This window comes from Sorex araneus, chromosome 4 (assembly GCF_027595985.1).
Source record: "Sorex araneus isolate mSorAra2 chromosome 4, mSorAra2.pri, whole genome shotgun sequence".
Taxonomy (NCBI): domain Eukaryota; kingdom Metazoa; phylum Chordata; class Mammalia; order Eulipotyphla; family Soricidae; genus Sorex; species Sorex araneus.
Genome location: NC_073305.1, coordinates 92,376,348 through 92,402,748, shown reverse-complemented (window position 1 = coordinate 92,402,748; position 26,401 = coordinate 92,376,348). Strand labels below are relative to the sequence as shown.

The following is a 26,401-nucleotide window of genomic DNA, read 5'->3' as shown; positions in this document are numbered from 1 at the left end:
ATCTCCCACAAAAGTCCGACCCATTAAAAGTGAACCATTACATATTGCTGATGCTAAGATGACATTAGGTTTTGGGTTTCTGTATAAAGTCCAGGGAAAGTACAACCAGAAATAACATCACTACAAACTTTTACCCTTTTATGGTGCTCATAAGATGGAGAAGTCCTGCGCTGTGTTCAGGAGGGAGGAGTTGAGAGAGAGAGAGACAGGTTAAAAGAATTGGGGGATGCCCGGTTCCCACTGTTTCAGCGCACCGTGGGGTCTCTGGTCCCATGCCGGAATTAGTTCAGTGGGCTGCCTGGAGTCCAAGGGCGCTCCCTTGGGCTCTTCCATCATGCTCGCTCTGCAGCCGGATCCAAAGGGCAGATTTGTACACTTTTGTGCTTATACTTCCCTCATACAAAGTTCGGGAACCCATCCCTTCACCAGTGCCCATTCTCCACCACCCGTAAACCCAGCGTCCCTCCCACCCTCCCCAATCCCATCTCCCCCCCACCCCACCCTGCCACTGTGGCAAGGCATTCCCTTCTGTTCTCTCTCTCTAATTAGCTGTTGTGGTTTGCAATAAAGGTGTTGAGTGGCCGCTGTGCTCAGTCTCTAGCCCTCATTCAGCCCGCAACTCCCTTCCCCCACATGGCCTTCGACTACAATGTAGTTGGTGATCGCTTCTCTGAGTTGCCCTTTCCCCGGAACGTGAGGCCAGCCTCGAAGCCATGGAGTCAACCTCCTGGTACTTATTTCTACAGTTCTTGGGTGTTAGTCTCCCACTCTGTTATTCTATATACCATAGATGAGTGCAATCTTTCTATGTCTGTCTCTCTCTTTCTGACTCATTTCACTCAGCATGAAACTTTTCATGCCCATCCACTTAACTACAAAATTCTTTTTTTTTTTTAAATTTATTTATTTTTAATTAGAGAATCACCGTGAGGGTACAGTTACAGATTTATACACTTTTGTGCTTATACTTCCCTCATACAAAGTTTGGGAACCCATCCCTTCACCAGTGCCCATTCTCCACCACCCGTAAACCCAGTGTCCCTCCCACCCTCCCCAATCCCATCTCCCCCCCACCCCACCCTGCCACTGTGGCAAGGCATTCCCTTCTGTTTTCTCTCTCTAATTAGCTGTTGTGGTTTGCAATAAAGGTGTTGAGTGGCCGCTGTGCTCAGTCTCTAGCCCTCATTCAGCCTGCAACTCCCTTCCCCCACATGGCCTTTGACTACAATGTAGTTGGTGATCGCTTCTCTGAGTTGACCTTTCCCCGGAACGTGAGGCCAGCCTCGAAGCCATGGAGTCAACCTCCTGGTACTTATTTCTACAGTTCTTGGGTGTTAGTCTCCCACTCTGTTATTCTATATACCATAGATGAGTGCAATCTTTCTATGTCTGTCTCTCTCTTTCTGACTCATTTCACTCAGCATGAAACTTTTCATGCCCATCCACTTGACTACAAAATTCTTGACCTCCTTTTTTCTAACAGCTGCATAGTATTCCATTGTATAGATGTACCAAAGTTTCCTCAACCAGTCATCCGTTCTGGGGCATTCGGGTTTTTTCCAGATTCTGGCTATTGTAAACAGTGCTGCGATGAACATACATGTGCAGATGTTGTTTCGATTGTACTTTTTTGCCTCTCTGGGATATATTCCCAGCAGTGGTATTGCTGGGTCAAATGGGAATTCAATATCTAAATTTTTGAGAATCGTCCAAATTGTTTTCCAGAAGGGCTGAACCAGTCAGCATTCCCATCAGCAGTGAAGAAGGGTCCCTTTCTCCCCACATCCTCTCCAACAGCGGTTGCTTTTGTTCTTTTGGATGTGTGCTAGTTTCTGTGGTGTGAGGTGGTATCTCATGGTTGTTTTGATCTGCATCTCTCTGATGATTAGTGATGCAGAGCACTTTTTCATGTGCCTTTTGGCCATTCGTATTTCTTCCTTGGTAAAGTTTCTGTTCATTTCTTCGCCCCATTTTTTGATGGGGTTGGATGTTTTCTTCTTGTAGAGTTCAACCAGTGCTTTATATACCATTGATATCAACCCCTTATCTGATGGGTATTGTGTAAATATCCTTTCCCATTCTGTGGATAGTCTTTGTATTCTGGTCACTGTATCTCTTGCGGTGCAGAAACTTTTTAGTTTAATGTAGTCCCATTTGTTGATCTCTGTTTTTACTAGATTGCTTAGTTCCGTGTCACCTTTGAAGATACCTTTATCTTCAATATCGTGGAAGGTTTTGCCGACCTTGTCTTCAATGTACCTTATGGTTTGTTGTCTAATGTTGAGGTCTTTAATCCATTTGATCTGACTTTTGTGCATGGTGTCAGGTCAAGGTCTAAACCCATTTTTTTGCATGTGGTTGTCCAGTTGTGCCAGCACCATTTGTTAAAGAGGCTTTCCTTGCTCCACTTCACATCTCTTGCTCCCTTATCAAAGATTAGATGATCATACATTTGGGGTTGTGTGTAGGGATATTCCACCCTGTTCCATTGGTCTACAGCTCTGCCTTTGTTCCAATACCATGCTGTTTTAATTGTTACTGCAACAAAGCTCCAATATTGAAATCAATAAGGATAAATATAAGATTTTTATGTGAAATTATTATTTCTGATCCTTGTGTAAGAAATTATTAATAGACTCGTGCTGCAAGTAGACTATGGGCCAAACATGATGGCCTCTTAGAACCTATATTGCAAATCATGGCACCCAAAAGGAGAGAGAGTAAGAGGGAATGCGCCTGCCACAGAGGTGAGGGGGGACGGGAGGTTGCAAGAGGGATGCTGGGAACATTGGTGGTGGAAAATGGGCACTGGTGAAGGGATGGGTACTCGAACATTGTATAACTGAAGTGTAATTACGAAATTTTGTAAGTCTATAACTGTATCTCATGGTGATTTCATTCAAATAAAATTTTTTAAAAAGGAATTTATTAAGCTGTTTGTTGCTACTTAAGCCTTCTGTGTTACTGTTTTTGTTTGTTGAGCTTAGATGACTGAAAATGCAACCTATGGCTGGGGAGGTGGGGGGAAGGGGGGAGGTATATCGTGATTCTTGGTGGTGGAATATGAGCACTGGTGAAGGGATGGGTGTTTGAGCATTGTATAACTGAGACTTTAACCTGAACGCTTTGTAACTTTCCACATGGTGAATTAATAAAAGAATTTAAAAAAAACAAAAAAATGCAACCTATTTATTTTTAATTTATATACTCCCACAATGCTTGCTGAGTCTAATCCCAGCTCTGTGTTTAGGGGTTGTTCCTGGCAATGCCAGCAGTTGAACCAATGTAGGCAGTATGTAAGATAAGCACCTTAACCTTTGTACTATCTCTCCAGTCAGTAAAGTCTATTTCCATTTTAACCACTTGGTCTGTGGTATTTGGTAAGGTGATCCTAGAAAACATATATAACTCATTCTCCAGACATAGAGAGCAACTGTATGATCTTAAAGTGAATCAGTAGTTGAACCTGTCCGTATTGCAATCAAATATCATAGAATTAACTATTTCAGTAGGTTATGCTTTTTTCCACCATGGAAAAATGTCTCACCTTTACATCTGATACATATATTTAATTTTGGGTGTTTATTTATTTATTTATTTATTGCCATATCCAGCTGTCCTCCTGGTCTGTGCTCTGGGATAACTCCTGACAGTGCTTAGGATACTATTATATGTGATGCCAGAAATCTAACCCAATCAGTAATGAGCAAGGCCAGTGCCTTAACCTCTGCATTATCACTCTGCCCCCTGAGGAATATTTATATTTTTACCATTCCTATATTCAATGACATATGTTTATCAATCATCAATTGCTTTAGTGGTAACGGTGCTAGTGGTAGCATATATTTCTACAGATTTACATGTAATACAAATAATACATGCTAACTAAATATCTAGCTTGGATTTGTTGATATTGTTTTCTAGGGAAGGCCCACACCTCGTAGAGCTTGGGAGCAGGGGTCCTGGGGCTGGAACCCAGAATCCTGCCTGGAAAGCACACACTGCCCATTGAGGTATCTCTTTAGCCCTGAATATTTTTTCTTATGATAAAATAATGCATGTCATTTATAGACCTTTAGATATAAATAAGTGGGCACCAGTAACGTCTCCATTGTGAGACTTGTTACTGGTTCTGGCATATTGAATCTGCCTCGGGTAGCTTGCCAGGCTCTGCCATGCGGGCGGGATACTCTTGGTAGCTTTCCGGGCTCTCCCAGAGGGACCAAGAAATTGAATCCAGGTCGGCGGTGTGCAAAGCAAATGCCCTCCGCTCTGTGCTATCGCTCCAGTCCTGGAGCGTATAATGCCAAAATAAAACAAAAGGAAAAAATTTAAAAGGCCTATACAGTTTTTACATTTTAGGTAAAAGTATTTAATTTATTCAGAATAGATTGGGAACACAGCTACTGCTAATTTAGCATGAAACATTGTAATTGCAGAAGCTTAATTGTTTGTGTTAAATGGAAGGTAGCTATAAAGCCTCAGGAGTTTCTCAGTAGCCAAACGTATCTGTGACAGGACATTATCTTTAATATATTTGCATTGATGGAACCAGTAATTTGTTTTCCTCATGCTTCATGTACTTAAACTCTACATAATTTATGTTTTTAAACTGCCAATCTTTATACTTATTTTAAAGGCTAATTATATCTCAAAAAAGGGATACTCAGGTATCACTTTAAAATTATAGCTGCTCACCATCAGTGATGTGACAGATTGATGGTTATTTAGATGCAGACATGATCATGTTGTCATTTGGGTTCACTTTACGCATTTAAGAAGTACTTAGATGGTACTTACTGTCTGCTAGGTGGTGCTTAATAAGTTGAATCATCGCAGCAAACCTCTGAAGTCGATAATGTTTATCAATGAGGAGGCAGAAGCTCAGAGAGGATAAGAAAGCTGTCAGGGGTAAAAAAAAAAAACAGGATTTGGAAGAAGATTGGGTTTGGTGTTTGAGAAGGATCACTAAACTGCAACTTCTCTTAAAGGTTCAGGCAATGACTAATATTTATTATGTGTCCTACGGACTTGCTCTCTTCAATGCTGTAGATGTGTTGAATCGCTTTATGATAATGAGACACCGACTGGGTTAAGAGGCCCAGATTCTAGTTTTAATTTGGGCAAGGAATGTGGAGAGCTTGACTGGGGTTACTTCACAATATCTTTGGGCACTCCAGATGGTATATCTCCAAAGCCTCCCCTAATTTTAAACTTTTAGAATTTATATACTATCTTAAAATTCTTGGAAATGTTTTTTTTAGATTTCAGTTTTTGAAAGGAATGGCTCCCCAGTAGTGCTCAGGGGGCTTGAGACCCACTCCCCTGAGAGTTTGGTGTTTGCTGCTGTCAGTGCAGATAGGAAGGGGTCATGCAATGCTATAGGGGAAGGGGGATTGTGGTGCTGAGGATAGAACCTGAGGCTTCACATATACAAGACACACACCCCATTCCTTTGAGCTATCCAGACAGGTTGGGTTTCTAAGTTTTGCTTATTCGCTTATTTAAGTTTTTTGTTGTTTTGGGGTCTCACCTGCAATGTGTGGAGATTGCACCTGAAAATTCCCAAGGGACCAGACGGTGCTAGAAATCAAACCCAGGGCCCAAGCACATAAAGTCTGTGCTCCATTCTTTCAAGTCATCCTTTCGACCCCAGGTTTTCACTTTTTAAATAAATTGAGTATGCAGTATAGATTTTCCATCATCTGCACTCGCATTCTTCTTCTTCTTCTTCTTTTTTTTTTTACTTTTTGGGTCACACCCAGCATTGCTCAGGGGTTACTCCTGGCTCTGCACTCAGGATTTACTCCTGGCGGTCCTTTGGAGACCATATGGGATGCCCGGGATTGAACCCGGGTCGGCCACGTGAAAAGGCAAATGACTACCCTGCTGTACTATCGCTCTGGCCTTGCACTTGCATTCTTGAGCAACACATTTGCATGCTAATTTAGATAATTTTTTTTTCTTTTTGGGTCACACCCGGCGATGCACAGGGGTTACTCCTGGCTGTACACTCAAGAATTACTCCTGGCGGTGCTCAGGGGACCATATGGGATGCTGGGAATTGAACCTGGGTTGGCAGAGTGCAAGGCAAATGCCTTACTTGCTGTGCTATTGCTCCAACCCCAAATTTAGATAAATTTTTAATTTGACATACACTTGGAGACTTCTTAGATCCAAGTGCTATTATGAGGATTAAAATGTCTCTTTTTTGGCAAATAAAGGGACAAACGTACAACAAAACAAAAGTCTACAATAAAATCCAAATCCACAGAAAATAAATAAAAGCAAATAATTGAACCTTTAATGACAGGAACTTGAAATTTAAATCAATCAGTTAATTAAAGAATCTAAAACTATTTTGATATCCTTGCATATACAGACTTAAATAGGATAGTCACTAACAAATATGCAAATACATTTTAATTTCCATACGCAAAGACTTTCAGTATTTATTAATAGAATTGTTATATAATGTGAATAATTTTAACTTTCATCCAGTTCCAAGAGATAATCTTTTCAAACCACTTTGTCTCAAGTTATATGACTATTTATTATAGTAGCTTATGTTGTCTTGGACTGGAGAGATAGCACTGCGGGTAGGGCATTTGCTTTGCATGCGGCTGACCCGAGTTCGATTCTCCCCTCTTGGAGAGCCTGGCAAGCTACCAAGAGTATCCTGCCTGCCCGGCAGAGCCTGGCAAGCTACCCAGGGCGTATTCAATATGCCAAAAACAGTAACACCATGTCTCAAAATAGAGATGTTACTGGTGCCCGCTGGAGCAAATAGATGAACAATGGGACAACAGTGCTATGTGTTGCCTAAAAAAGTTAACCTTTTTGTGGGGGAGTGGTGTGTATGGCTGTGCTCTTCCTGCTCTGTGCTCAGGAATCACTCAGAGTGGTGGTCAGGAGACCCTGTTTGGTATTAGGGATTAAATCAGGGTAGGTCACATTCAAGACAGGTTCCTTAACTTGTATACATCTCTCAAGGCCACCAAGTAATTTTTTTTGCGGGGAGGTCACACCTGGCGATGCACAGGGGTTACTCCTGGCTCATGCACTCAGGAATTACCCCTGGCAGTGCTGGGGGGGCCATATGGGATGCTGGGAATCGAACCAGGGTTGGCGGCGTGCAAGGCAAATGCCCTACCCGCTGTGCTATCACTCCAGCCCCCAAGTGATATTTTTATAGCTAGAGACAATATTCTTAGAAATATTATAAAGACAGGGAAAAAGTCATATCAACTCTTAACAAAAGACATGATTACACACTTTTGTTAATCACAACGATGAAATCAGTATTCTCTAGTCTCTTGCTTCTTAGTTCATCATGATGTAAAGACCTGGAATCACTCTTTACTTGGGAGTTAATGGAGAGCACCCAAATTTGACATCATCTCAATTCTCCTCTAGAATGAAACACTTAAAAAAGGAGATGGTTAAAAGTTATCTTAGTCGGGGCTGGAGCGATAGCACAGCGGGGAGGGTGTTTGCCTTGCATGTGGTTGACCCTGGTTCTATTCCCAGCATCCCATATGGTCCCCTGAGCACCGCTAGGAGTAATTCCTGAGTGCAGAGCCAGGATTAACCCCTGTGAATCGCCGGGTGTGACCCAAAATGCCAAAAAAAAAAAAAGCCATTTTAGTTCCTACAATTTGAAGAAACAGGCTTCCACGAAGTGTCTATATCTAAAAGTATCCCTATACATTATTTCTAAGTGAGTTGTACATGTAGAATTATGATTGAATGTAATTTCTTGACCATTAGCAAGCAAATAGTCCTTACTACTTTTTCTATGTTCTTGTAATTGCCATAACAATTTAAGCTGGAAACTAAGAATTTACTTTGATTCTTTGCTTGTCCTTCTCAAATACTTTTTTCAAGCAATTGAACCGATATTTTCAGCTTCCAAACAGCAACTCCTTTACCTAATAAAAATACAAAACTAATTAAGACTGAAAATTTTAGTCCTTCTGCCTTAAGTAATTTTCCTCTACAGAATTATCATTTCTCTCTTACTGCAATTATGAAAATTATATTTTGTTTGATAAGAAAATATTTCAACAGAAGACTCAAGAGCAAATATAAAAGGAAAAAAGTGATTAAACAGGCTTTGTTAGATAAAATGCATACTCATGTTCATCCCTTAATTTGATAAGAACATATATTGTTTTTTAATGACTTAATGATTAGTATTAGGCTCTGAAAAATAGTATTTAAGGAAATACTATCTTTTGGGGGGATATCTTGAGACTTTTGGAATTTTTTTTGTCAGTTATGTCATGTATCTATTGTAAAGACTGATTTGTTATAATTTGAAGCATCATTTATTTTATTAAGACTGGCTCCTCCCTGCCCTAACAGAGCCAGCTTCGGCAGACCAAAACCGAACTCAACCACCCTCTCACTCAGGGCTGCTCTTCTCATGCTCAGACCAGCCTTACCCACAAGTGAATCTATTCACTGGACATTTCATACTTTATACCACCAATGGGCTGGAGCGATAGCACAGTGGTTGGGCGTTCACCTTTTACGCGGCCGACCCGAGTTTGATTCCTCTGCCCCTCTCAGAGAGCCTGACAAGCTACGGAGAGTATTGAGCCGGAGCAGCAGAGCCTGGCAAGCTACCTGTGCGTATTGGATATGCCAAAAACAGTAACAATAAGTCTCTCAGTGAGAGACGTTACTGGTGCCTGCTGGAACAAATTGATACCACCAATATACCAAGAATAGCACAGCACATATGACATGGGGTGTAAAGTAGAAGGTGACCAATCTTAGGGGAAAATATATTTATACATATATATATACATATAAATCATATACATATATATGTTTGTGTGTATATATATATATATATATATATATACATGCTACTGATCTCTTATAGAAGGGCTTAATGGCTCCTGGGTGAAATACAACTATCTTCATACACTTTCTTCTAAGAAATCTTTAATCTTTTTTTCCCTCATTTTTAGCAGATTATTCATAACAAGCAATACAAAATAAATTATTTCAGTTCTGCTTGGGGAGCAGGGTTTGGGGTTCAAGACGGAAATATGGTGGTGAGAAGGTATAATGGTGGTGGGATTATTCTTCAAATATATTAAATGTAATCAAATATTGTGAACAACTTCATAAAAATAAAAAAAGTAAAAAAATATTAAAAAAATGTTTTTCCCATAGGAACTACCCCTGGCCATGTTCGGCACTAATGGTGTGCTTTGCTCAGAAGCCACTGCGTCCATGTGGCCTCTCAGTGCTGTGTGACCAGGCCCTGCTGGGGACTAAACTCAGGTTCTTGCACATGTTAGGCGTGCGTTGTACCACATGAATTCTCTCCCAGGCCCAGAAATGCATTCCTCAAAAAGGGATATCTTTCAGTACTATGCTAGAAAGAATTCCAATTAAGAATCCTCCAAGTTTACTTTTTATCATTCTGTAATCTTCCTTTTTTTTTTTTTTTAGGGAGGAATTTTTTTTCAGTCATATCTGACTGTGCTTAGGGATCAGGCAGTGCTTAGAAACCCGTGGTGGTCCTAAGGTTTGAACCTGGGTCAGCTCTGCACAAAGGCATGAACCTTAATCTTCGTACCATCCCACTATCCCTCTAATCTTACTTTTAACACACTACTATCAAATTGCTTTTGCTCATTTACTTTTTGTTATGAAAAACTGGACATATTCAAAACGTTTTTTGTAAGACTTTGAACAGATTCAAATTGGTTTCAGAGAAATTCTTTAGACCCTTCAGTAGATACTTCCTCTTCATCCAGGCAAATATATATGCCGGTTAATCTTGATAAGAAATTTACCATACACTGGCCTGGTTTCTAACTCTCATGAATTTCTTTCAAACAATGACAATCAATGAGAGAATGTAAATTGGCACTTCAGGCTTCATGTGTGCTGTTCATCTTTTGTCAAATTCAAATACAAGCTCCCACTAATTGTATGTTAAAGGTTAAGATTTAGAGCATGATCATAGTACCTCAATAGAAATACTTTACAAAAATACAGCAGTATGCCCCCTATATTTGTTAGTTGATTAAATCAACACCAAGAGAAAATGTCTGTTTTTTGTTTATTTTTTGTACTGCTATTAGAAATTCTTTAAACCACCCCAATTTTTTTCTTTTTACTACTCAGTTTTTACGTGCAGTTTATTTTTGCTTTTAGATTTTTGTTTTGCGTTTGTTTTTATTCTGTACTCAGCAGTGCTCAGGGCTATTCCTAGCTTGTTCTCAGGATCACTCTAAGCATTGCTTGGGAGTCTGCATGCAGGAAGAATGAAGGTCAGCTAAGTGGAAGGCACCTTAACCTCTGTACTATCTTTCTGTCCTGAGTCTGTGATTCATGAGTTAGAGTTCCAGTGTTTGTGTTATACTGCAACTTCTACCTTAAACTCAGTTTCTATTTCTTTTTGTCATCGTAACACATTTTTTGTTTGTTTAGGGGCCATACCTGGCTATGCTCAGGGGTTACTCCTAGCTCTGCACTCAGAAATTATTCCTGGCAGTGCTCTGAGACCATGCCAGGGATTGAACCTGGGTCTGTCTCTGCAAGGCAAGTGCGCTACCCACTGTACTATTGCTCTGGCCTCTGTTTTTTCTTATTAAATTGAAAGGTAATATTGATGTTTTAAAGCAGTTTGCTAAGAACAGAGAAAAAGACTGCTTGGAAAAGGCCTCATGTTGAAGCTATGATAATGATGGAATGTACTCTCTTTAGCTTATTTAAACCTTACAATCAAGTTTTATTGCCTCTTTTCTGTTGAATTGTTTTAATTTTTATATGCAAATAAGGTGATTTTTTTTGGTCTCAGATCTAGTCAAAGATAAAGATAAATTATTATTATTATTATGTAAATCCTTACTAATTTTTTTTGTGATTTCAAAAGTAATCTTTACTATTCAAATTTCAGTTGCCACAAGGATTTGGGTTATTCTTCAAAAATTGAAGTTTTTCAGGGTTGAAGAGATCATTCAGAGGTAAGGCACTTGCTTTGTATCGGCTGACCCTGGCTCTATTCCTCAGATCCACATACGTTGTCCAGAACCTGCCAGGAGTGATCCCTGAATGCAAAACCTGGAGTCAGCCCTTAGCACAGCCGCATGCAGCCCCAAAACAAAACCAAAAAGAATTGAAGACTTTCTTTAGGAATTATTAAATTCATGATGATCTAAATTAAAGTGTAAAATTGTTTCAGTGTTTTTTCTTACACAATTAAAGATAATTTATTGTCTTAAATATATATAAATATAGATGTGTAAATGTCTTATTCAATAAGACATTTATATATTTTTATTTCCTACCATTAATAGTCTAAATTCACAATGTTTAAAAAAGAATAAAGAAAAAGAGTGAAAAATACCTCACAACTGTGTGGATTAAGTGTACTGAAGAATAAGGTATAATTTCCCCCTACCTTTTAATCTTTTTGTCAGGCAGGACTACTGGAATGAAGTGATAGTCAGTCCTTCTGTATTGTTCACAGTCAAGTGAAAACAAACTGATTTAAAATGCAGGAACTCTGGGAAAGCTTATGAATAAAACACACCATTCCTCTCTATAGATACATAGAGAACTCACACAGAGATTTTCAAACTGAAAAATGGACACATGTGGGACTCATAAAGTCTCACAGTATATGTGTGTGTGTGAGAGAGAGAGAGAGAGTGAGAAAGAGAGAGAGAGAGAGAGAGAGAGAGAGAGAGAGAAGAACGCATATGCATTAGGTTTTTTCGTGAGTTGAAAATTACCAGGCATAGTAATGCTTGACTCACTAAACTTTATTACTGATAAAAGAAGCTATGTCAGCCAAGTCAAATGGCCCTTGAAAATTTGTTTAGGGATGATTCAAAGTACAGGCGGCAGTGGGTCACAGTCAAAGTCAGGAGTGACCCAGTATACTGTCTCTGTTAGCACCAGTCTCTGGTAACATAGAAACAATCAGACTTGCAAAGTATTAGTATACTTTATTGACCTCATGATGCTCACTGACATCATGGGAACCAAACTTTATAGTATTTTTTTCTCCACCCATTAATGCAACTTGCAACACATAAAGCCTAATTGATAGTCCTATTACACAATTTTAGAAATTGCCTTATGTTTCTGTTCCGCGTTATAACCTTGTCACTTCCCTGTTGTCTGGCACATAGCAAAAGTTAGAGAAATGACCAAGCCCATTGTATCCTAGAGATAATATGGCGAGAAGTTTCCCTAATCATCATCTAGCCTAGCATTTCTATTTTATTACACAGATGTGGACATTGATGTACTGCCTTTAGCGACTTGCTTAACATTACGCAAGTAATTAATGAACAAGTTAGGACTAGCGGGCAGATTGGCATACCCAGTTAGTGCTGCCTTGAAGGCTACAGTGTTTTGGAAACCATAACTTTAGAGACAGAGATCCACATTCACCGGCAAGATTTCCAGGAATGTCAGACAGTGCTATACTTTTGTTTTTATTTGTTTGGGGGGGTCATGCCCAGCTATACTCAAGACTCACTCCTGGCATTGCACTCAGGGATCACTCTTGGTGAACTCTGGGGACAATATGGGATGCTGGGATTAAACCCAGGTCAGCAGTGTGCAAAGCAAGCACCCTATTTGCTGTAATATCCTCTCTGGCTCCCCTATAATTTGTTAAGTAAATTGTAAATGTGAGTGATATGAGGAGCGCAGATGGCTGGTGACCTGACTCCTTTAGTGTTAGGACAACTGAATGCTGTAGACTTGACCATAGATCACCTCCCTGAGGACTGAGGATAATTTAGTATAGCTCTTGGGGGTGAAGGAAGGGATGAAGGTGGGAGACACATCTGCAGTGCTCAGTGGTCGTTTCTAACTATGCTCAAGAGTGCCCTCTGGTGGTGCTCAGAGGTCAACATATGCAAGATCTTACCTTCTGTACAATCTCTGTGTCTTTACTTTGTACTATCTCTGCCTGATAAATAGGGGATTATAATGAATCAAAATGAAACCTTGTTGAAATATTTGCACCTACAATATAAAAGCTTCATGGCCATGCGACCTCTTATTGTCTAGTTCTTCCTCTCGGAAAACCCAGCAAGCTACTGAGAATATCCTGCCCACATGGCAAGCTCCCCGTGGCGTATTCCATACGCAAAAAACAGTAACAATGATGGGTCTCATTCCCCTGACCCTGAAAGAGCCTCCAATGTGGCACCGTTGAGAAAGGCAAGTTAAGAGAGACTGCTAAAATCTCAGGGCTAGGACGAATGGAGACATTACTGGTGCCCACCTCAGCAAATCATTGAACAGTGGGATGACAGTTATACAATGTCTTCTTTTATACATTATAAAAGAAGAAAAAGCTCTTTAAAAAATATCTTTGACTATTGTTACTTCAAATAATGCTTTAAATTTTGGCCTTGTCTTTTGCTACACAATATTTTCTTTATTAGCATACTTTTTAGTTATGTGTGATGTTTTCATGTCTAAGAGAATATAAAGTTTTCTAAGCTTAAAGATGTTGAATTGTTTATTGTTAATGAACAAGTCAGGACTAGAAGGCGGATTTGACAGACCAGTTAATACTGCCTTGAAGGCTACAGTATTTTGGGTTTTACTTTAAAATACTTAACATGTACTTTTAGTTACTATTACACAAAAGATGTTAGACACATCCAGCCCCCACCCCCTTAACAGCAAGGCTATTCTCTCCCTGTCCACTGCACCCTGTTTGTTTACATAATCCAAAATATCAATCTATCCCTTCACTCGTTAGAGGAAAACTATATCCATATCGTTTACAAGCCTCGAGATTATCTTGAATTGATACCAAATCCTCAGGACAATGACAGAGATTATATAAGAGCAACTGCGCTTTAATTAGTGCCAGCGTTCTCAAGCAAGAGTTAATAGCATTTGAGTTTTGATGCGGACTGAGAGCTACATGAGACACCTTCCCCGCCCCTGGGGAGCACCAATGGACTACCCCGATGCACACTGCCAGAGGCCAGCGGAGCCAGATGCAAGACTGGCTTTTCTCTATCATCTTCAATTTGTACATTCTTGGTGTGCCCCAGATGGTCAATTCCAGGACTGTACATTTTTCCTGTTTCAACGGTATTGAATAATCATGACCATTCTCATCCAGCCGCTCGTTAAGGGCTTGTAGCACACTGGAGCCAACATTGAGAGCTTTCCCTCCACACCCAGGCCAGGTGAGATTGGAAATGTCTTTTCTGCTCCAATTTGGCAGCTGTTCGGCTGATAACGCGTTTACTCTCAGAACAGGTGTCAAAGAAGTGGCAAGGAAATAAATTACATTGCCAGGATTTTTCAGTGAGAACTGGATTCTGCAGTTCAGTCATTCTGTGTCATAGTCTCTGGGCTGTTGGTGGAAAGAAAAACAGGTTCTGCAGCAGTTCTGGAATAGAGCCGTTCACAGGCACGGAGGGAAAGAATTGGCAGGACTCTCGAAGCACTCTGCAGTGCTCAGCTGCCTGATGGCGCCTGCTGTTTGCTGCCAAAAGCGCAATTCCAAGGGGAGTAAAGACCCGAAAGATCCTTCATACAACAGGGAATATGGCGGTAACAGCTGTGCTTTTAACATCAAGTGTCAAGGTGAGAAAGGCACCAGGATAAAAATAAAATGGGCTTCATGACAGCACCGACTTACCTGATGTTGACTGTACTGGATGCCACAGGCTTGGATGAGCTTCAAGGTTGCCATGGTGCCTCGGCTGGTCCAGCTGACAGCACTGATCGTTATCAATCAAAGCCTAGCGAGGAGATCCCTGTGGATCTGGGCAATGCCCGAGTGGCACTGGAGGAAGATCAATGTCTCTGACAGGCTCTCAGAGAAACTTTTTGATGTCGTGAAGAAATACTAGTTAGAAAATAAAGACACAGATGCTGAGAGAAATAAGTTCTTAGAGTCCTTTGTTTAGAATAGGCCTCTTAACTGACTCCCTTGGAGATGTGATTTTTTACTTAAGTAGGTGATTTATCAGAAAGTAAAGATTGGAGCTTTGTAAGGAACAGCAATAACAAGATTAAACATGCTTTGCTCATTTTTTTTTCGTTTTGTCCGGATGGACTATTTGACAGATGAAATGGAACTACAGAGAGGATCCTGAGCACTGAAAACAACGATCAAGTTGCAGAGACATTGTAATTGTAGTATGCAAATTTACCAGGTCTGCCTGTCATCATTTTCTCTGCGTCTGCAGAACTATTTGAAAATACTCAGTTTTGTTTGTTTTCAGGCAATATATTCCACAATAAAGGCAAAAATGAGAGAGAAATATTTAAAGAACTGAAAAACACAACCCATTTCAATTATATACATATGTTGTGACTGCCAAGATAAAAGAACCCATGTAATCTCAAGAATGAAGATCTATGTTGGATTTGTTCTGCCAGGATCCATGGATTGTTTTCAGTACGTTAAATAACTTTTGTGAAAGTATGCCATGATGACTAGTCAGCTAAAGTTCCCATGTATATTCTTCTCTTTTTTACCCTGGAGTGGCTCCCCAAAGATTAAGGGATTTCAAGAGTGTAGTGTTCCCCCAAGAAGCCAATCCAAAAGAAATAGGGTTTGAACTGGTAACCAGGTGTATAAGATCCATGTGGAATGTACGTGTATGTGTGTGTGTGTGTGTGTGTGTGTGTGTGTGTGTTAGAGGTCAGGGTTGTTAAGCAAAACAACTGATTTTGAGAGATTTTCCAATATTTGAAACTAGAGTTTTAAAACTATCTCTACACCATGTTTTTCAGACTGTTTGAACCAGCCACCCAGTAACCAATCTATGGTCTGCCAGTTGAAAACTACCGTACCAGAGCTTTGTGAGGTGTCCGAATAACTTCCCAGATGACAAGGCTCAATAAAATTTAGAGTAACCATCAGTGAAATTTAGCTTTTTTTAAAAAAAGAAATCCAAAATATACTTACAGAGAATAAAAACTTTATTCAGCAGCTTAGGATCAAAGATGACATTTTAACAGGGTATGTTATATTCAATTAAAACAGTCTGTGGTCTGAACACAAACAGAGGATTAGTATTTGGCTCAGATTCCCCTGATCCTCACTGACAGCTTCTGTTTTTTTCTCAGTGAGGGCAAGATATCTTAATACACAAGAATAAAATTTTTGGGTAACTGGAGAAAGAGTATAGAGGTTAAGAGACTGGCTGATCCCAGTTCAAATCCCTAGTACTGTATATTGTCCCATGAGCACTGCCAGTAGTGAATCCTGAGTATGAGCCAGAAATACGCCTTGAGCACAACCAGATGTGGTCACCCCTTCCTTGCTACACTGCCCCAAACATACTCCCCGCAAAGGATAAGAATTTCAGTGGATAAGAGATACAATGAATGGTGGGACCCAAGAAATAACATAGTGTGAGTGCCTTGCACACAGCCATCTAACGTTTGATCCCTGGCATCCTATATAGTCCTCTGAGCACCACCAGGAGTACCTCCTGAAGGCAGAGCTAGAAGTGAGCTCTGAGCATTGCTGAGCGTGGTTCCTCCTCCCAACCTCCTCTCCCCAAGTAGAGACAGAATGAATGGTGTGGTAGGCTGGGTGTGGGAGGAAAAGAATCTTCTCGGAACTGCACATTTCATTCTGGAATAAACGTAGGAGGGGAGGGAGAAATCCAATTGTGACTTATAAGTTACCTGCCAAGAGTCATTCTCAGCTCTGTTCTCAACAGTAAAACTTAAATGTTTGTTGGTATGAGAATAAAAACTAACATTTCTGAGTTTCCATTGGGGCTGAATGTGGCCAGTTACATTATTCAATTTGGGCAGAGAAGTCTAAGTACAAATGATGCATGGATGTTGTAGCAAACTTCCAGAAAGGACAGATGCTGTGGTCCCTGCCCTGTCTATTTTCCAGGTCTTCCTCCATCCTTCTGGCTGACCTACAGATGAGGTGGCTAGAGTAATTAGTGCCTTTGGGATGAGAGGTTATGTCAGGTGAAATTTTAGCTATTTAAGTTCCATATGCCTACAGACAGATCTGAGATCAAAGCTCATTTCTACATCCCTTAAGGCACAGGAATTTGGGGCGTTGTTACCTAAAAAAAACTCACCTTCCTAAGTGGTGTTGAATGTGACTGTATCTGTATATATGAGTATGTGCCTGGGGAAACATTGGAGGGATTTGGAGATGAAAATTTTTTTTTTCTTTTTGGGTCACACCCAGCGATGCTCAGGGGTTACTCCTGGCTTTGCACTCAGGAGTTACTCCTGGCGGTGCTTGGGGGACCATATGGGATGCCGGGGATCGAACCCGGGTCGGCCGAGTGCAAGGCAAACGCCCTACCCGCTGTGCTATCGCTCCGGCCCTGGAGATGAAAAATTTAAAGGAAACACCGGCCGTTTCCTCAATATTTCCATTTCTGAGGAGTAGAAACTGATTTTGAAGGATAAACACATACATAATATTATATGGGTTTTCACCTAGCAGAGCTATCTGGACTCCTTCACAGTCTGTGGACCTTCATGATATGTATCTAGTGCTTGGCTTGGTTTTACAATATTAGGGAAAAATCCTATAAAAAAAACTCTACTCATCATAGTGTTTGTAGCACTATATCACTGTCATCCCATTGCTCATCGATTTGCTCAAGCGGGCACCAGTAATGTCTCCATTGTGAGACTTGTTGTCACTGTTTTTGGCATATTAAATACGCCACAGGTAGCTTGCCAGGCTCTGCCGTGTGGGCGGGATATTCTCGATAGCTTGCTGGGATCTCCGAGAGGGGCAGAGGAATCAAACCCGGGTCGGCCCCGTGCAAGGCAAATGCCCTACCTGCTGTGCTATTGCTCCACCTATCTTAAGGAGAAGGAAAAAAATTTCAAAACCTAATTATACAAAAGCATTTGTTTTTCACAGTCGATAGAAACAAAAAATGGGCTGAAAGGTAACCAAAAGTCCTAATGAAATAAGAAAATATGCTTGATATTATCAGTGGCCTTTAAATATTAAATATTCCTGCAAATTTCAAAAGCTAAATTATAAATGACCACAGAATGTATTAAATTTTTAAAATTTTATTTGTTTATTTATTTATTTATTTATTTATTTATTTGCTTTTTGGGTCACACTGGGCATTGCACAGGGATTACTCCTTGCTCATATACTCAGGAATTACTCCTTGCAGTGCTTGGGGGACCATAGGGGATTCTGGGAATCAAACCCGGGTCGGCTGCGTTCAAGGCAAGTGCCCTACCTGCTGTGCTATCACTCCAGCCCCACAGAATGTATTTTAATCACATCAATGAAAACAAACTGTCTGATCAACAATATAGATTTAAACCACATACAGATTTAAACCACATTTCATCAACTCAAATAAAATGATACTGCATGGGAATCTATCCACGATAACTATATAACATACATTATCATGTGGAGATGATAAAAAATCAAGCCTAAAGTCAATGCTTTAGTAATCTGAAATGTAATCTCAAGTAATTTTTAATACAAACCAGAAGTTTGGTCAAATAATAAGAAAACTGAAATATCTAGGGTTTCCTTCAATTTAATTTCTTTTTGTCAGAATGTGCATGTTCTGTCACCATTCTTTTTTTTTCTTTTTTCTTTTTTTGGGTCACACCTGGCGATGCACAGGGGCTACTCCTGGCTCTGTACTCAGGAATTACTCCTGGCGGTGCTCAGGGAACCATATGAGATGCTGGGAATCGAACCTGGGTCAACCGCGTGCAAGACAAAAGCCCTACCGGCTGTGCTATCACTCCAGCCCCTCTGTCACCATTCTTATCTGAGTCAAGTCTTAGCTGATTATCAACAGGCACCTTGAGAAGGTCTACAGCCCTTATAGCTTTCTTACCACGGGAAGATGCACTCTGGGATGGCTTATTTCCCTCACTGTCACTAGAACTACTTTCACTTTCTGAGTCAGATCCCGAGCTGCTTTCAGATCCACTGTGGCTGCTAGAATCATCCCTGGAGATGTGGGAACAGTGATGGGGAACAGGACTGTAATAAGACAATGCCATGGAGTACACCAGGGAGTAACTCTGAACCTTCACACCATAATAGTGAAGGAGTGTTTGTATCTTTTATTACTTTTCATACACATTTTATTAACTTAGCATAAATATTCAAAATGTCAGGGTGAGGCAATTTTATGATTGGTGTTTATTGTATAGTCATGAGTTGATAGAAAGTATTCAGCTGTGTTATAAATTTATAACATATGGCAAATTGTTATAGAGATATATTGTAGCTGTTTGCTGATCTATTTTCTGTTTTTAAAGGCAAATAAAAATGTATGCAAGGTTGTGATATTGTATATTTCTTTTCATTAGTATCATGTATTTTTATTTAATCTTTGATTTTCTCATTAACCCCAATTTATTAAGTATTATTTTGTTTATTTTTCACAAGTCTATGGTGTTTTTCTTTTTGCTTTTGGTGGAATTCTAGCTTCCTACCATTGTGATTCAAACTATGCTTAAATCTTGACAAATTTATTAGAACTTGAAAAAAAAATAACATTGGTCAAGAGTCTTTAGGATTAAGAATGATTGGGATAGATGCAAAAATTCAGTTCCCTGTTTCTTTCCTATTAACTCACAGGCTTTTTTTGAGGGGGGAGGGCAGATTGTTTTGTTTTGGGGTCACATTCAGCAGTATGAAGGGAATTTCTGGAGCATTTCTCTCTCAGTCTTGGTGTTTCTCCAGGGGAAGCCTACACCTCCCACATGGATGTATTGGAATGTGCTTTCTATTTATTTTCATAGTCTAGGTAAGGAACAGATAATTGTTCCACAGCACTTATTAGGAATGTTTTGTGCATTAAATTTCATTCTGAGAGCCAGAATACTAGGGAAGACCAAGACAATGAAGAAAAGACAATGAAGAAGTTCTAGAAATGTGCATTAAGCACAACAGAAATTTGTTATTTCTCCCTTTTTTGTAGTGCTAATGCTGAAGGAAAAAAAACAACTAAAAAGCTGTTTTATGGCTTGAAAAGGATGGTTTATGAATGTCTTTCCAGAAATTGCTTTCTTCTTTTCATTTGCTATAATTGTTCTAATCAAAGCTTAGGGGGAAATGTGATTACTGGATTTAAAGTTGGTTATTAAATGAGTATACATAAGAAATGTAAATTAAAAACAATAATGTTTTAAGACTAGAAAATAAAACATTAGTATCATAATAAGTTTACATTTTCAAGGACATTTTATGATATAAAATTTTATTTTACAGTGTCAGAATGACAATGAAGCTTAAGAAGATGATTTGAAAGGAATAAAATATTAAAAATTTTTAAACAAATAAAAATGAAAAGCACATCGTGAAGTCTGACCATTTCAGGAATCCCAAGGGTATAGTGACATACCTGTGGTCACCTGCTTATCGAAGCAGACTTCCCAGTGTGTTTGTGATATGGATAGAATTAAACAATACTTTCATTTTCTAAAATCTATGATAGATATTAGAAATTGCATCTCTAAATAGCACATGTGTACATAATTTCATTTCTTCTCTTCCAAAGCTCTTAAGTTGCCTCTAAATTAATAGTTCACGTGAAAGATTTTCTATTTAGGTTATGCGTTCCGAGAATGAAAGGAATTGAACCTATTCATATTTACATTAGCATTTTTTATTTCTTGTAGATAGTCTGGAATTTTAGAGATATCCAATCTCTAAAGGCTTCTCAAGGCTGTCAACCTCTGTTTCTGGAAAACTCCTAAGTAGAGACACTTTGGTAAGCTTGGTGGATGTGATGAAAAACCTTAAGAGCAGAGGGCTGGATTTCAACAGTAGGTTCAACACTTGCCCTGCATACAGCCAACTGGTGTTCAATCCCTGAGACCACGAGCTGCCCCCTGAGCACACCGCCAGGTGTGGCCACAAAACAAATAAAAACTGAGTGAAAAATATATGATCATAGTTTTTAGCATTGTGAATTTTTTCAAATGCGTCTTTTGTTGTGGAATTCTCCTTTCCTGGGAGCTGGAAGTTCTTCCAAGTGGTGCTCTGAGGAACTGAGGGCCCCTCCTGATGATTCTCCATGATGAGAATGTGGTGCTGCTCAGGCCCTCTAATAAGTGGGAGCACCCTGAGCCACCCTGGCAGTGCTCAGGGACCTCCAGGGCTGCACCTGGCGATCCTGGGGGAATCATGTGGAGTCAAGGAATTTTCCTTTTATCTCCTGTCTTCCAAAGCAGAAGTCAGGAACTCACCTTCGGGTAGCTCTTGAGAGGCCATGCTGTAAAGACTCTGCCAGTTAGATGCAATCACTGGGCCCTGGTGGACTCCAGTTTGGATCAGTTCAAACAGACAGTAGACTACTACGTTAGTAGTCTATGGTAGCATGCAGGTTGTATGGTGTTTTCTTTGCAGTCTCTCTCTCTCTCTCTCTCTCTCTCTCTCTCTCTCTCTCTCTCTCTTCTTCTTCTTCTTCTTCTTGGGTCACATCTGGCAATGCGCAGGGGTTACTCCTGCCTCTGCACTCAGGAATTACTCCTGGTGGTGCTCAGGGGGCCATATGGAATGCTGAGAATTGAACCCAGGTCTGCCCCTTGCCAGGCAAACACCCTACCTGCTGTGCTATCACTCTAGCCCCTTTGCAGTCTCTTTGGAGTAGTTTAGTGTAGCCACAGACATTATTTCTTGTCTTCCCAGATTATGTGTATTACCTAATATCTTCTATTAAATGTTTTTTTTTTTGCTTTAACTAACTCGAATTTAGAGAAAAACACTAGAAAAAGAATACATAAAGCACAAGAAAGCATTGATAAGGAGAACGGGGAAGGAAACGCAGACTGTTTCTTAATCACAACAATTATTGTTCTGGGCCAGGAACTTAACTCACAGTACTGAGATATAGGTCTAAGGGTTTGATTAGGCTTTCTGCATTGATTTCCCCAGCACTACTGGATGGTTTCTGTGCAGAGTTAGGAGTAACCCTGAGCACCACTAGGAGCCCTACAAAACAAAAACAAAACCGCTCGGAAACAATTAGTGCTTATGTCAGATTTATACTTGTCATTGTAATTGTCATTCCATTGCTCATCGATTTGTTCAAGCGGGCACCTGTAACATCTCTCATTGTGAGACTTGTTGTTACTGTTTTTGGCATATGCAATACGCCACGGATAGCTTGCCAGGCTCTGCCGTGTGGGCTCGATACTCTCAGTAGCTTGCCAGGCTCTCCAAGAGGGGCAGAGGAATCGAACACAGGTTGGCTGCGTGAAAGGCGAACACCCTACCGCTGTGCTATCGCTCCAGCCTGATTTATACTTAACAAAGATTTATTAAACTTCTTGTGTAGAATACTAGTTGGTTGGTGGTTTCTTATTCATTGCTTTACTGGATGCTCTTAGCAATTTCATGGAAAATGCATGCTCTTCACTTTAAAGGTAAGGGGTGAGAAAGTCAGGTACTGAGACTAGAAGTCCACTTTGGGCTTCCTGCCTTTGAGTCAGCGCTGTAGCAGAACGGTTTTCACTACACAGCTTTCATGGCTTTCACTGTACAGCTGATAACATCAAACAATATTTTCTATATTATCGTCCAAGTTTTAAGTTTCCTGGGCACTAAAATATAGGCATAGGGTTTTATAATCAGACATGTTCTTTTTTGCTAGAGTGCAATTCAATTTAATGTAGGTTTGCCATGTTTTATATGATGTGCTTGATTACAAAGAAATCTCAGCAAACCAGATGTGACTTTGTTCAGGCAATATCAACCTACTTGCTAGCTCTATCTAGGCCAAAACATCTTATTGAAAAGGGTGATCAACTCAAGAAGCATTTACTTTAGGACTTTTCTCAGGGAAGGATAATATAATAATTTAAGTCTTAAAGAATTTATCATTCTATAGACATTTGAAACACACACACAGAGACATACACACATACGCACGCACGTACATACACACACACACACATACATACCCTGGTTGAAATTTCTGACAGTACTTGCAATTTAAACTGAAATTATTTTCATCCATTTTCAGAAATATCCTTTGACAAGTACTTAGCATTCCCGAGAAAATAAAATATTTGTCTGAGTACTTAAGGAATAACAGAGAAGGAAGCACTGTTTTTTTTAAAAAAAAACAATTAACATACAAGAAAGAAAAGACATAATAAGATAAAAAGAACCGGACACAAAGTGTTAGATAATAAGATTTTAAAATAGGATTTTTCCTTTTAAACTTAATCAGCTTAGATCATATTGATATTAATTATTCTAGAATTTCTAATATTTGATTCTCTGACTACTTGGCTGGAGTGATAGCACAGCGCTAGGGCATTCGCCTTTCACACAGCCGACCATGTTCGATTCCTTCGCCCCTCTCAGAGAGCCCGGCAAGCTACCGAGAGTATATCTCGCCCACATGGCAGAGCCTGGCAAGCTACCTGTGGCGTATTGGATATGCCAAGAATAGTAACAAGTCTCACAATGAGAGACGTTACTGGTGCCCACTCGAACAAGTCGATGAGCAACAGGATGACGGTGACAGTGACTACTAAAGAATATCTATTTATTGGACATACATAGATTTACTGACTAAATTGTTACATTTTACTATTTATTTATTTATTATTTTTTATTAGTGAATCATCGTGAGGGTACAGTTACAGATTTACATAATTTCCTGCTTGTGTTTCAGTCATACAGTGCTCGAGTACCCATCCCTCCATCAGTGCCCATTCTCCACCACAGATGATCCCAGTATCCCGTCCACACCCCCTCCTCACTCCATCCCACCCCACACAGCACACCCTGCCTCTGTGGCAGGGCATTCCCTTTTGTTCTCTCTCTCCTTTTGGTTGTTGTTACATTTTAGAGAACATTTAAAACATAAGCTAGAGGGCAGCAGTGTACTATTAAAAAGACAATATTAACTACTCAGAATTCATCCCTAAATCTAGTATTAAACATGAAAGTAACCAGATCATAAATGAATATAAATTGAAAAAAATGTAATAGAAATACTAACAGCGGAAACACATTTGTAAACACATGACTTGCATTTGAATTCATTTAGGGTAACAGATATTAAGTTCAGGTTCTATATCAGGAGGAAAGAGGAGCATTGGAAGTATGTAATATTTTGGACACGAAGAGATATTTTCAAGAGCCATTAAAAATATAAAACTATTGAGATATTAGGTACATTATGTGACCCCTGAAATTAATCCAGGTTTAAAAATATCTGGACTAATTAATGAATTTGGAATAAATGATTCTGAAATGTCTAAAGAAATCATTTTAAATATTAAACTATCAAAGGAATAAAAAAGCTAGCTGTAGTTTGTTTTTTATTTTGAATTACATACAAATGACTCAAATTATAAAATTCTCTAAAGCATCTAAAATAAAACAAACTATACCTACTGGCAGTTTTCCTTCTTAAATGATTAGAAAACATATGTGTTAATTCACTTCATTATAAGAATGTAATAAGAACTTTTGATACAGTACTATTTAAAATAAAAGAATGATGGAAAGAATTTAAATTATTCTTCATGTTAGGTAATAACTAGCATTTCTATTCAAGTTATTAAATAATTTTTGGTAGGTTTTGGGGCCACACCCAGCAGTGCTCAGGGATTACTCCTGGCTCTGTGTTTAGGGATCACTATTGGCAGAGCTCTAGGAATTATACGTGGTACCAGGATTGAACTGGTGTTGGCCACATGCAAGGCAACTGCCTTATCCTCTGCAGTATCTCTCTGGCCCTAAATACTTGTTTTTACAGCCATTTTCTTTTGTAAGTTACTGAAGAGTAAGATTCAAAATTGAACTTAACATGTTTCCCATAAAGAGATTTCTGTTGAATTGAGGGCATAATGTGTATTAATAAATGTCTAGGGAATGAGGACAAAATATAAGTGTTACAGATAAGAACCAAAGAGCACATGAGCAGGAGAGAAAGTAGTCATGGAATAACTAGCCACATTTATATCTAATATTTAAAAGTCAACCTATCTGATGATGGGCCTTAAGATCAAACCCTAAACTTCCTGGTTCATTTAGCACAATATGCCCATTCTTTTGGCAATCCCTTGAATCTGAAAGGGAGAGTTGACATTATATGTTCATGGCTGCAATCTGTTACCATGTAGATAGGACAGAGACTGGGAAGTCTTACTGGAAAGACACAAAAACTCAACAAGTATCTACAACAAGTGTATTTGTTCACTTTGCATCAACAAGCAACTGAGCAGATGATAGCCAGATTCTCAAAATGTTCCTCCTCTTGAGTGTCCACCAGGTAGCTCAGATCGGTATTAAAGGTAAGACCATTGGCTTAAATAGAAATCTATTGATCCTCTTCCATTATTTGAGCACTTTTTTTTTTTTTTGCTTTTTGAGTCACACCCAGCGATGCTCAGGGATTACTCCTGGCTCTGCAATCAGGGTTCACTCAAGGCAGTGCTGAAGGGCCATAGGGATGCTGGCAATCGAGCCCTGGGTGGCCACATGCAAGGCAAACGCCCTACCTACTGTGCTATCTCTCCAACCCCCACTATTTGAGTATTAACTGACTTGCTTCATGATCTCATCTGGTCAGTGGTTATCAGTTGGCATCCACTATGATGACCAAGAATGGCAGATGAAACATGACATGTCTTCCCTTCAGAGGAACAGAGCATCCGTCAAACTCATCTTGTTTCCTGACTCAATGCTAAATTAACCCTTTCTGGCACATTGACCCTCTGTGTCAGTCATGCCTGGCACCTACTGAAAAACCTCCATGGCTGAGTGGACAGCTTCAGCTGTGGCTTTCCTTATTCTGTACTTTGGTCAGCACCATGTGTGTTTCTTTCTTTGCTCTTGACACATGATTTCCGTTTCTTTATGCAACAATGCCTCCATCTATAGAATGAAGATACTCCATATTCACAGCAGTAGGCCTATCATATCAGCCCCCACGCTTTCTGTTTTTACTGAAAATATCAAACAAAGGGCACATAGGTAAGAAGCTTCTTAAATGTACTGAACTCTTTGGGACATTTTTTTCAAATGTTGACATTAAGTGAATAAATGAATGGTTTGATATTCCAAAAATTGCTGAAAACTTGACTGTGCATTATTAGAAGAATCAATCCATTGAGAGGCTATTCTCTCAATAATCCTTATTGCGAGAAGAATCAGTAAAGGTCTGGAATTAAATCTGCAGAGAATAGAAGTCTCACATGCACTCTGTCTCAAATCCTCTTGGCTTTTATTTATAGTCTGAAACAATACGTGAAGCATTTAATTGGCAAGGTTACCCGCCACAGTTGAAGCTCCCACTTCAGGGACACTCATTTTTCATTCTCAGGTACCCAGTCAAGGAAACCAGACTGGGTAGGGTAGACCTATAAATAGTTTGCTTGCATTTTGGGACAGGAGTCGGTTACTGTGTCTGCATGT

General features: G+C 39.7%; 1 protein-coding gene across 1 annotated transcript; it reads left to right on the top strand.

Annotated features, from left to right (window-relative positions):
* Positions 1 to 4,868: 4,868 nt before the first annotated feature.
* Positions 4,869 to 14,930, top strand: LGSN (lengsin, lens protein with glutamine synthetase domain). The gene is given in 11 exon segments (XM_055136694.1): positions 4,869 to 5,048; positions 7,649 to 7,711; positions 13,792 to 13,891; positions 13,927 to 14,087; positions 14,089 to 14,123; positions 14,125 to 14,206; positions 14,208 to 14,321; positions 14,323 to 14,425; positions 14,428 to 14,622; positions 14,625 to 14,847; positions 14,849 to 14,930. Coding segments are annotated over 11 exon segments (1,338 nt in total).
* Positions 14,931 to 26,401: the final 11,471 nt, after the last annotated feature.